The 12,087-nt window shown below is 31.3% G+C and overlaps 1 protein-coding gene across 3 annotated transcripts; it reads right to left on the bottom strand.

Annotated features, from left to right (window-relative positions):
- Positions 1-1,232: 1,232 nt before the first annotated feature.
- LOC134715829 (uncharacterized) lies at positions 1,233-12,051 on the bottom strand. Of its 3 annotated transcripts, none has more exons than XM_063578318.1 (4): positions 11,979-12,051; positions 10,135-10,183; positions 7,457-7,555; positions 1,233-5,669 (listed from the first exon to the last, which is right to left on the bottom strand). In XM_063578318.1, exons 1-4 carry the CDS (start codon positions 11,995-11,997, stop codon positions 4,349-4,351), a joined length of 1,488 nt encoding a protein of 495 aa, XP_063434388.1. In that variant the 5' UTR covers positions 11,998-12,051; the 3' UTR covers positions 1,233-4,348. The 3 variants fall into 3 exon arrangements, with proteins under 3 accessions (XP_063434388.1, XP_063434389.1, XP_063434390.1); XM_063578319.1 differs by lacking the exon at positions 11,979-12,051 and adding an exon at positions 11,739-11,857; XM_063578320.1 differs by lacking the exon at positions 11,979-12,051 and adding an exon at positions 10,748-10,766.
- Positions 12,052-12,087: the final 36 nt, after the last annotated feature.

The following is a 12,087-nucleotide window of genomic DNA, read 5'->3' as shown; positions in this document are numbered from 1 at the left end:
TCATTGTTGAAAGCTGTACTGTGACCTATAGTAGTTAATTTCTGTGTCATATGGTCTCTTGTGGAAATGTCTCCTTGGCAATCACATATCTTCTTTTTTTGTAAATGTACACTTCATAAACGTTCAATTCAGTCAATAGAGTTGACATAATTCTTAAAACTAGATCTGAGAAACTGTCAAACCACAAAATGTTAAATTTGTAATATTTACAAATGCACCATGAAGATTAGGTCAAGGTCATATGAAACAGGACAGACACATATGTACATTTTACACCAAATGTTTTATCTGCTGCTTGAAGTATCAAACTAATTAAACGTGAAACTTGATCTCATCTTTGATCCATGAAATGACCTCAAGGTAAGGTGAATCCTGTATAACAGACATGTGGACATTGCTAGGACTTATAAACAAATATCACATAATATATCCTTTTACTCAATAACAGAGAAATCCACAAGATCAAAAACTACAGTTTTAAGCAGTCAAGGCCAAGGACAGTAACCACAAGAAGATTTAAATCTAACATACACAATCTTTGAAAGAGAAATGCATCACTTCTGTCATTCTGAAATGTAAAACTTTATACAAAATTTATAACCTTACTGCGGCTAATTAACTTCCTTCTATATCCCATTCTGCGACTTGAGGAACAAAACATAATGAATATTTTTTAACTAACTTGTTTTAGGAAATATTTGTATCCAGGGAAATGGTAATTTATGAACTGTTATAACAGTCTACATATAAGAATTTTGCTCATTGTTGAATGCCTTTTGGTGACACATTTGTACATATGTTTCCTGGTCTTTTGTTGACAGTTGTCCCAATGACAATCATACAATATCACCATATTTTCATACCACTCCTCCTTCAAGCTTACTTGAAAACTCAGAAAAGTTCTGTACCTTCTTCTCTGTCACTGTATGTTTTTTGGAATTCCAAATTAATTTGTTGTCATGTGTTCATTACTTACCAACCATTCCTTTGATACCAAGTTAAATCTGATCATTTTAAAGTTGTATTGTATTTTTAAAACAATCAACAATGAAAAATTATTCCATTCTGTCAAGTTCTTATTGGCGGTTTTGCTTACTGAAGACTTACTCAAAATATGCCTTATATGAGTTGAAGGCATTTTCTGTCCCTTCAGTAAATTCAAATAAATGGTAATGATTTTTGATGTTATAATGTTGGTGAAATGCTCAATGGTTTAAACAAACAAAGAAAACTTAAGATGATAAAATGATTTAATACATAAAATAATATTTCAGCAAGTTAAGATACTAAGAAAGCTACAACACAAAACTTGTTTTCTCCAGCTGCCATTGGAAGAGCCAACAAAGTCAGTATTTACATTTATTTTTACATCTCACTTCACTTTCCACTCACGACAATAGAAAATAATACTTTTGTCATTAACCTTCTATCTTCAACCCCCCTTTTCCCCCAAAAAAAACAGTCAACTCCTTTATCTGACCATAACTGATAATTAAATAATCTATCAAATTCTAAAGATTCACCTTTTTAATAATATCAGACTACTCTAGCCCTCTTAGAGTAGACTATGAATTCACATTTTAAATATTTTTTAAATATTAAATGTAGAACAAAAGACGTTTAAACTATCCTTTATCCGGCTGTAGTCTAAATTTCATGTATAAGTTATGAAAAATCTTCTCTTAATTTTTTTTCCTGTCTTAACATCAAACCCTGAATGCAGTTATGTTCTCAATTATTTTTAAAACATAATGATTACTCAACTTATTATAGAAGACATATATATATAGTTTATGACAAAAGCATTAGATATCACTCCCTCCCGTTGACTCTATCATACTGACATATTTCACCAGATAACAGCATCTTGCATCAAAAATTAAATCTTTAAAATGAAAATAAAATTGTGAATGATTTGAAAATCCAAAACACTCACCTGCCTACAGTGATTGATCAAATACAATCATAAACTAAGTTTGAAGTGTAAATTGATGAGTATTTCTAAAAACTTTTCTTTAAATGTTTGATAAAAACTACAGCTTAAAATTAAGGTTAATATTTATGTAGAAATAAAAGAAACTACTGGAATATATAAATACCATAGTGAAATACAAAACCAATACTATTTAATAGTCTAATTAGCATAAAAGATAATGCATATATTTGGCACCAAGGAAAATGTATATAATTGAAAAAAAAAAAAAAAATCAAACTTGTAGCAAAACTGTTATCTGTATAAAAAATACATTCCCCTCACAATAATTCATTTTAATACAAGCTGTGAATTTAAACAGCATAGTAAATGTATTATATTCACCATGACATTTAAACTCTATCAACAAACTATTTGTATATACAATGTACATCTGCAACATCTTACAATGTAAAAAGAAAAGAAGGAAAAACTGTCCATCTATCAGTATAAATAATAGTTTTTCTGTTTTATTTGCATTTATAGCTTCTGTAGTGTCACAATAATATCTGTCTTTCTAAGATGACACCACTAAATATAAACTTTCATATTGTTTAAACAGTACAGTATAAGTATTTTTTATACAGAATCAGTTAAATCAAATTGGCTAATTGTTTACAAAGTTTAACAAAACCAAACCATGATAAAATCGAATCATACAAATAAATGGACAAAGGAAAGATAGACAAGGAAGAATTTAGGAAAAAGAAATATATTTATACTCCAAATAAAATCTAGAGTCAGGGTGAGACATAAATAACATGATCAATATTTTTATAAGACTTTTACACTTGGTGGTGTATAAATAAAATCTCACAAGTAAAAATGGTATCCAAATAAAATATACAAATATGTTTAAACTGAGAGTTTAAAAGTCATTGCCACATACTAAATTCTGTCCAATCTTTGTCTATTGCAAACACAACCATTTAATTCTGAACACATAATAATTGTTTCTCAATCATACTGTATAAACCTCTCTTCATCTCTAAACAACTCTCGCCCAAAATAAATCAAAGCAAATAAAATGATCAACTATATGACAGACATCATATGTACCTCAAGTTAAATTTAAAGTAGTAAGCAGGTCGAAACAAAAGTCATTTTGTCTTTACTTGAAGTCATTATAAACAATTTTCAAGTTTGTGATAATTGATGTATTTTCTCGTTCAAACAAATTAACATAAAAATATGTTGTGGTTGAACAACAAAGAGGACTAGTGAAAACAAGTGTTGTTTGACCACCAATGGATATTTTTAACATTCAAACTTGTCACTTAGTTATTTTATAAATAATCAGATATACACATGTAAACCAATATTTAAAAAGAAAAAAGAACCAGTTTGTATCCAATTATGATAATCAGTCTTACTCCAATAACTTCTTTAACATGTTTTTGATGTCTGAATGAAAGGCAGGTCGAAAGCTGTGGTTAACAGACTTTCTATTGTTTCCAGTCTATCACCATTTTATACTTAACAAAAAATAAATAACAAACTTATATACAAAAATCATCAATAAAATACCTAAATGCCATTTTCTTTCATCTCTTGAGATCTTGATAAAACAAAGGTCAAGAATTAGAACTTTTCTTATTCTTATTGCTACATTTTTGTACGTTATTAAAATAATTAAATTTGGTTTGCATTCAATTGATTTATGACTTACTGCTTACTAAAGCTACCCGTAAATAATTTACCAATAATTTTTAAAAAAAGTTTCTGGCTTTGTTTGCAGAATATAATTTCATTTTCTTATAATTCTAAAGCAGCTATTCACAACCAGCAAATTAAACATGGATATATCAAAAATATAGATATGTTGTGGGAGTGCCAATGATACAACTATCCCTGTAAGATTGACAACAATGATTTGAAAAACTACCTGTCATGAGGTATTGTGACACAGGATGAGATATATTTGTAAAATTGCACAACAAAAACCCAGAATAGAAAATTTACATTATTATAAATATAAACAGACCTATATCAATGTATCCATTCATAAGTATTATGAAAAATTGAATGTGTTGAATGTATTTTAAAGTAACATTTCATTGTGTATCTCAGATTGATAATTCAGCAGTTTGTATAAAAGAAATGTACTACATACTCAAATCATTAAAGATCATGTTTACATTATTTCTCAACACTGAAAATGTTAACCATTCAGCAAAACAGAATTTGACAGTTTCAAGTCTTTGAAATATGATGTTGACATTTGTATTTTGATACAAGTCGAAGTTTGAAAGACATTTCACAATTGATATGTACTTCTTCTTGCATATACAGAAAAATTTCTACAAAAATTGGAAAAGTTCTATTTTCTGATCACAATACAAAATTAAAATATAATTAGCTACAATGTTACAACCTTTAAAGAATAGTACATCTCCCAGCACTAGAATGAGAAGTTGTGTTACCCCCTATTGAGGTAACTGTTTGATTCACCTTGTTTTCTCCTGACAATGTAACATTAGGTGATGATTCATAGTTCTCACTACTGACTTTGGCAGGTGTACTTTTCCTCTTTGCTGTCAAACTTTGTCTGTTACTGTCTGGAGTTTTTAAATCAGAAACTATTGAAACTTTTTTGGTCTTCTTTAACGTATGCATAGATCTCTTGAGACTTTTTCTTCCTAAGGTCGAAACCTTTAATGGAGTGTTAGATTGCATCTCTCTGGGTGTACTTGTGAACACATCAGTAAGTGGTGTTCTTTTCAACAACAGAACAGGTGATTTATCTAACTTGTATGGGGTTTTAAATGGAACTTTTTCTACGGGTGACAGGTCAAGTATACATTTCTTTGCAGGTGGACTAATCTTTTCAACTGCCTTTCGCTTTCTTGTAGACCTACTGATGGATCCCTGTGGTGCAGGTGTTTTGAATGTAATTAACAAACTTTCTTCATCTGTAACTGTTATAGATCCTTTTTTAGCTGTTGCTGGAGTATTTCTTTCTTCCAGTATTTGTTTTGATTCATTAGGACTCAGTTTTTTAGTTGATGTCTTTCTGCTGGACTTCCTTACACTAGATTTTATAGAGGAACGTACAGGCTGTTTTGGAGTTTTAAAACTTAGTGTTTCTGACACACTCTTTTGAAGCTGAGTCATTCCCTGAGACTTGTTTGCCGTGGACGGAGTTTGTACAGTTCCTTCTGACTTGGACTTGTTTAGTGCAGGTGAATTCTTCTGTGATGGTATCTTACTTGGTGAGATGATATCTACTAGACTGACTACTGGTGATTGAACAACTTGTTTCTTAACATTTATGAACACTTCCGTTTCTACTGGACTTCTCTTTCTGACCCTCCTGGTTGGTAGTTTGATCGGTTCTGGTGCTTTTTTAGTTACTTGTTTTGGTTGAACGTCTTTGGGCTTTTGATACATTGATGTTCTCCTATTTGTTCTCTGTTGAGCATCTTTTGTTAGGTCGTTCTGGTATACAGAGGTTCTTCTGTTTGTTCTGTTTTGAGTGTCTTTCTGATATACAGATGTCCTTCGTGTTCGAGTTTTGGCTGGTGAAATCTTTTTGGCGTCAGGTGTGATAGGAATATCTATTAACCTTATTCCTCCCTTTCTATAGACACCAAACATTGATGATCTTCTTGATCTTGTCTGGACACCTTTAGGAGAAATCATTTGTGTGATCTTCAGTCCTGGGGACATTATTTTTGTCTTCTGATAAACTGATGTTCTAAAAAGGAAAAATGAGAAGATTTTAACAAAAGGTGTGTGGGATACACAGACATATTTTAAATTTAAAAATATGTACCACCAAAGGGAGATAATTTGGAACTTTTTCAATGATGTATACATTTTGAAAGTCATCTGGGGCCAACACGAATTGATTGTTTTGAATGATTTTTGTACCATATGATAAAGTAACAACTACAAAAGGAAATAAATAAAATTTGTAATGAAAAACAAATGTTGTTTTTTTCTGAAATTTTCATACCCTTGAGCCTCCTTAACCATTTTCTAACAAACACCATAAAAGTTAGAATAAATACAAGGCACATTCAATGTTGAAGAAATGTGCATAGTGGAAAGTACATAATTTATACACGAAGGGTACTTTTTTCATGGACTGTAAATTCATTATTATTCGTTGGATATCATTTTTTTGTGGATTTTGTGGGTAAAGGCCTAGGTGAACAACAATTTCAAATGTTCCACAAAATAGAAAAGGACTAAAGGTGTGCATGCAGACTTTCCATGAAAATGCAATGTTTACTGAATCCATGAAAATTGATTCCCACGAAAATAAATGAATCCACAGTACATGTATATCTCCTTTCTGACTGAGAATGACGCTGGACCACTATTTCAACCAAATCAAACTGTTCTTGAAATTATTAACTTATTTTAGTAAATATACCATTTGTGACATCAGATGAAAAATGTCAAAAGCATGTCATAATTAAGTCTCAGGGCAATAGGATGTTAGACACATTTTCTGATCATGACATTTAACATGTTTAATGAAGACACTCAATTCACAAATCAAGCAAAAAACAAGTTTTGTAGGTGTCAAATAGCAAATTAAGATAATCTATTATACTGATAATTCATTACTTGTTGATTTATCTCTTGTTTAAAAATAAATGTAAATAATATCTCTCAACTCTTAAATATGGCATGTTTTTCTTATAAAAGGTTTGAAAATAAGAAATGATTGTTTGCATGTTTGGTTTGAAAACTTACCTTTCCTTAGCATTCACCATTCTGAATTATTATTGTTTGTGTGTAATATGTTGCATCAGATATTGGTTTATATCAATGAATTGATGTGTCAATTAACAGCTCAATAAAAGTGAACATTTCTTACATCAATTATCTCCAATCTATAACATGCCAATTAACTGTTTACTATAATCTCATTAAGGTGTCATTTTAGTCTAATTAAATTATACCTATATTCTATTAAATCATTGACATGTAAACAGATTCATTTCTATTTTCTATAAAACAGTATGTGATGCTACATACACACAAACAATAATAATTCAGAGTGGTGAATGTAAAGGAAAGGAAGGTGTTCAAACCAAGGTTGGCAAGAAAGTGGTCAATACTAGTATTGACCATGCCAGTGGTAAATACCAGTATTTACCGGGAAATACTGGGAAATACTGGTCGATAGTATCAATCAATAGTAGAAACAACCATGAAAATTTCAATTGACCAGTATTTGCCAGTATTGACCACTTGGGGAGTATTGTCCGGGGCGGTAAATACCACTGGTAAATGCCGGGGGTGGTATTTACCGCCCAACCTTGGTTCAAACCAAACGGGCAAACAACCATTTTTTGTTTTATAAACTTAATAACAAATACTCAACAGCACTAAATATATTTGAATATTTTCCCAAAATTTACAACACCATTTCATCCTAGCGGTTTGAAGACATACAGATATAATCTCATGATGGACCCTAATGTAAGAGAGGATAGCAAGAAAATTGTAAAATTGCTCACTACAAACCTTCTTTTATTAATTATTTTGGGAGACAAAGACTTTGGTGATATAAACACAGCATCTCTGCCTGATATCCATCCTGGAGATTTGGGTGTTCCTGGTGACCTAAAACAGATGTATATAGTATTATCAGTGGATAAATGGAAAGATATAGCGGAAAAAGCAAACTAACGTAGCATATGAAAAATGGTTCTCATAGTAAAAGCCTGCACTATTTAATATCATCAATCTGTTGTACATACAAATGTAGGACTGTGTGATTATTGTCATTTTTAAAAGTGGGAACCAGATGCTCCGCAGGGCGTAGCTTTATACGACCGCAGAGGTTGAACCCTGAACAGTTGGGGCAAGTATGGACACAACATTCAAGCTGGATTCAGCTCTAAATTTGGATTGTGATTAAATAGTTGACACAGCATAGGTTTCTGACACAGAATGAATGTGTTCTAATGAACTTAAAATTTTTGTTTTCTCTTAGAGCAATTCACTATGCTGTTGAATATTAATCCTCTCAAAAAAATGTTTGAAGAAATTTTCTTTTTATTTAAGAAATTTCAAATGAGAAAAATTGAACCCAATTTTTTAATCACATCCCCCTTTCCCTTATTCCAAAACTAATCTCAATTAAAATTTTCTAATGGAGTTTGCAACAATAACTACTCATTTAAATACATCATAAAATATTAAGATGTAAAAAAACTGCTTGTTATCACTGAATGGTAAAGATTATTCAAATTTATCAGTTGGTAGTAAAAAGTGAATATACATTGTATATTGTATATAACAAAGATTTAAGTTGATTCTGGACAAAGAAAGATAACTCCAATTAAAAAAAATTCTTGCAATAAGATATTTCTTGCTTACTCTTCTGGACAAAGAAAGATACTCTAATTAAAAAAAAAATTTGCTATTTCACAATACTGTGCAATTGAAAAGACTTGCTATTGCACAATACTTAATATAATAATTTTAGATCCTGATTTGGACCAACTTGAAAACTGGGCCCATAATCAAAAATCTAAGTACATGTTTAGATTCAGCATATCAAAGAGGCCCAAGAATTTAATTTTTGTTAAAATCAAACTTAGTTTAATTATGGACCCTTTAGACCTTAATGTAGGCCAATTTGAAAACGGGACCAAAAATGAAGAATCTACATACACAGTTAGATTTGGCATATCAAAGAACCCCATTTATTCAATTTTTGATGAAATCAAATAAAGTTTAATTTTGGACCCAGGTTTGGACCAACTTGAAAACTGGGCCAATAATCAAGAATCTAAGTACATTTTTAGATTCAACATATCAAAGAACCCAACCGATTCATTTTTTGTCAAAATCAAACTAAGTTTAATTTTGGACCCTTTGGACCTTAATGTAGGCCAATTTGAAAACGGGACCAAAAATGAAGAATCTACATGTAGACCAATTTGAAAACATGACCAAAAGTTAAGAATCTACATACACAGTTAGATTCGGCATATCAAAGAACCCCAATTATTCAATTTTGATGAAATCAAACAAAGTTTAATTTTGGACCCTTTGGGCCCCTTTTTCCTAAACTGTTGGGATCAAAACTCCCAAAATCAATACCAACCTTCCTTTAATGGTCATAAACCTTGTGTTTAAATTTCATAAATTTCTATTAACGTTATCTTGCAAAAACCAAGAAAAATGCTTATTTGGGTCCCTTTTTGGCCCCTAATTCCTAAACTGTTGGGACCTAAACTCCCAAAATCAATACCAATCTTCCTTTTGTGGTCATAAACATTGTGTTTAAATTTCATTGATTTCTATTTACTTAAACTAAAGTTATTGTGCGAAAACCAAGAATAATGCTTATTTGGGCCCTTTTTTGGCCCCTATTTCCTAAAATGTTGGGACCAAAACTCCCAAAATCAATACCAACCTTCCTTTAATGGTCATATACCTTGTGTTAAAATTTCATAGATTTCTATTCACTTTTACTAAAGTTAGAGTGCGAAAACTAAAAGTATTCGGACGCCGCCGACAACGACGCCAACGTGATAGCAATATACGACGAAATTTTTTTCAAAATTTGCGGTTGTATAAAAAGAATACATTGGGATTTGGATTTTTTACAATCCCTCGTCTTTTATTGAAACAAATGAGATTTTATAAAAGGCCTTAGCTACACATGTTTACCAAAAAAGTTGACAGATGACAATAGAACCAAAGAACTATAACTCAAATATTTTAGTCCCTCAATAAGCAATGTAATCTTCGATGGTTGCCCTGTAGCAATGTAACTCTTCACAAGTTCTGGAATTTGATGGTTGCCCTATAGAAGAGGTGAATTAGCCTCGCCTCCATATAGCCCCTTGTTGTGCTAATGCAGCGTATAACAACCAATAATCAATCAGTTCAATTAAATCAAAATATAGCTATAAAAAAATCCAAAGCTTATTCTAAATGATTGATAGATTTTTATTGTCAGTGCATTCAGACATTAATATAGTAATTGTAAATAAGCGGAATATGGTATCATAAAAACTGATTTTATATTCTGATAAAAATAACTGGTTAACCTTAACAAAAATTCATACAAAGAAGATTTTCAGAAAATCATGCTTACTTGATTTTAAATCCATTTTAAGGTTTTTGAGATACTGAAGTTCATTTTGTAATCTGATTATCAAACCATAACTTAAACTGATGCATACCTTTTCTGTGAAGCTGTGTAGCCTTTCTTAGGTGTTTTACTTGGCATTTCTGAAAAAAATCGTTATTGATTATGCATGTTTTAAGTCTAGTACACTACACAAAAACATTTGATTTACATGTCTACAATGAAACAATAAATACACCCCCCTGGTATATTTACCAAAATGGTGCATCTCTACTGCTGCAGTACATTAACTATAGCTTCCTCAGCTATACTGAGCTGCACAGTGCAAACATACTCTTTACTTTAAGAGCTGACCCTACATTTTGAAAAGGGTGCAATTAAATAAAATAATCACTGAGTGCAGCAAGACTAAGTATAGGGGGAGGGAGGAGTTAAAGATTAAATAGCAACTTTTTTTTAGTTTACTTTACATATCTTAAATTTAGAGCCTAAGGTACACCAACGTCTCTTCTCAAAACATATTATTGAGGCAAAGAAATGCATTTAAAAAATCAAACAACGGGGAGGGGGATACCAGAGGGACAGTCTTACTGATTTGAGGGAATTGTCAGGATAAGGTGAATAAAGAGATATATTAAAAATATAACTATTCTTAATCCCAAACCTCACCCTAACACTACCCCTAAAACTGAATCCCCATACCGTACCATATCCTGAATGAACCTCAACTCTAAAGTATAGGGATCCCTAATGTAAAAGAAAGGCCAATATTTTTGGTGGTATCAGGTCTGTTTGCGCCCAATATACTTTCGCACCCTACACGTTCGCACCCAAGGTCCGTTCGCACTCTACACGTTCGCGCCCAATTTTAATTCAAATTCCAGTTGATTAATTGGGAAATCATGATTCTTGTTTTTAATTGCTTTCCTGTAAATACTGAATGTATTTATAGCTTGGTATGAGTAAAAGATTGAAGATTTCAAATGAAAAACACAAAAGATAATTGTTTTTAACAGCTTGGTCCCTTTGATACAATAAAATAAAGCAATACACTATTATAACCAAAACATGATCAAACATGATAAAATTTATTCAACACACAAAAAAAAAAACGTAGTCAGAATCTCACTTGATTTTAAACAAGTCAATGAAACAAAGTTATAGCAATACACTAACCAAATCATGATTAAGAGTTATTCAACACAAAATAAAACGTTGACAGAATCCCACTTTATTTAGAAACGATTTTTTTTTAACAATACACTATCGATCACTATCCAAAGCATAATTTTCTCAAGACAACAAAATAAAAAACGCTTTCATTTTATTTTGAGACAACGAAAACAATCATACTTATAAGAATACTACTTGATTACAAAGTTATTAAACCCAAAACCAATTAAAATTGGGCGCGAACATGCAGGGTGCGAACAAACTTTGGATGCGAACATGTAGGGTGCGAAAGTGAAAGGGGGCGAACATGAGTGGGCGCGAACGGACCCGGATTCATTTTTGGTTACGTTTAAATGTTTACTCGAGCATATCAGTAGTAAAGCTTTGACCAATCAGATTGGTTCATTCACCATATAAAAATGGCGGTTTTCCAATTACAAAAAATGAAAATAAACACATTTCTCGATTTTATAGTAAATAGATAAGGACCTCCTATAAAAACTACTAAATTTAATCGGAATATACTTTTCGATGAATCCTTCATGTCTTTCTTGGCCAATTAAACTTTCCTTTAAAAATCAATGAATGATCTTAAGTCACTGCCAGGAATTCGTTGTGCATCGCGTCAGTCACCCACAAACATTTGAATTCGAATAGACGACATTTATAGATTATTTTCTTCTCAATTAAACATTATTTAATAGTAACTCATCCATGATACTAAGGAAATTGTAACTGCATCCATCTTTACTATTCTTACTTACTTTTTTTCAGCAATACACATCAAAATTTGCTTTTCTGTTTCAAAACAAACCGTGGCCTTTACACTAGCCCTTGACCTAAATGATAAGCCAATCAAAATGTAGCTCTCAGA

Source organism: Mytilus trossulus, chromosome 4, assembly GCF_036588685.1.
Source record: "Mytilus trossulus isolate FHL-02 chromosome 4, PNRI_Mtr1.1.1.hap1, whole genome shotgun sequence".
Classification (NCBI taxonomy): domain Eukaryota; kingdom Metazoa; phylum Mollusca; class Bivalvia; order Mytilida; family Mytilidae; genus Mytilus; species Mytilus trossulus.
The sequence above is the reverse complement of the archived record's forward strand: the minus strand, read 5'-3'. Positions and strand labels throughout refer to the sequence as shown.

What these genes read in the sequence shown, in the direction of transcription:
- LOC134715829 (XM_063578318.1), bottom strand. An exon ending in TACACAGCTTCACAGAAAAG is followed by an intron (nt 7,556 to 10,134) that starts GTATGCATCAGT and finishes CATCTGTTTTAG; the next exon opens with GTCACCAGGAACACCCAAAT. An exon ending in AAAATAATTAATAAAAGAAG is followed by an intron (nt 5,670 to 7,456) that starts GTTTGTAGTGAG and finishes TTTCCTTTTTAG; the next exon opens with AACATCAGTTTATCAGAAGA.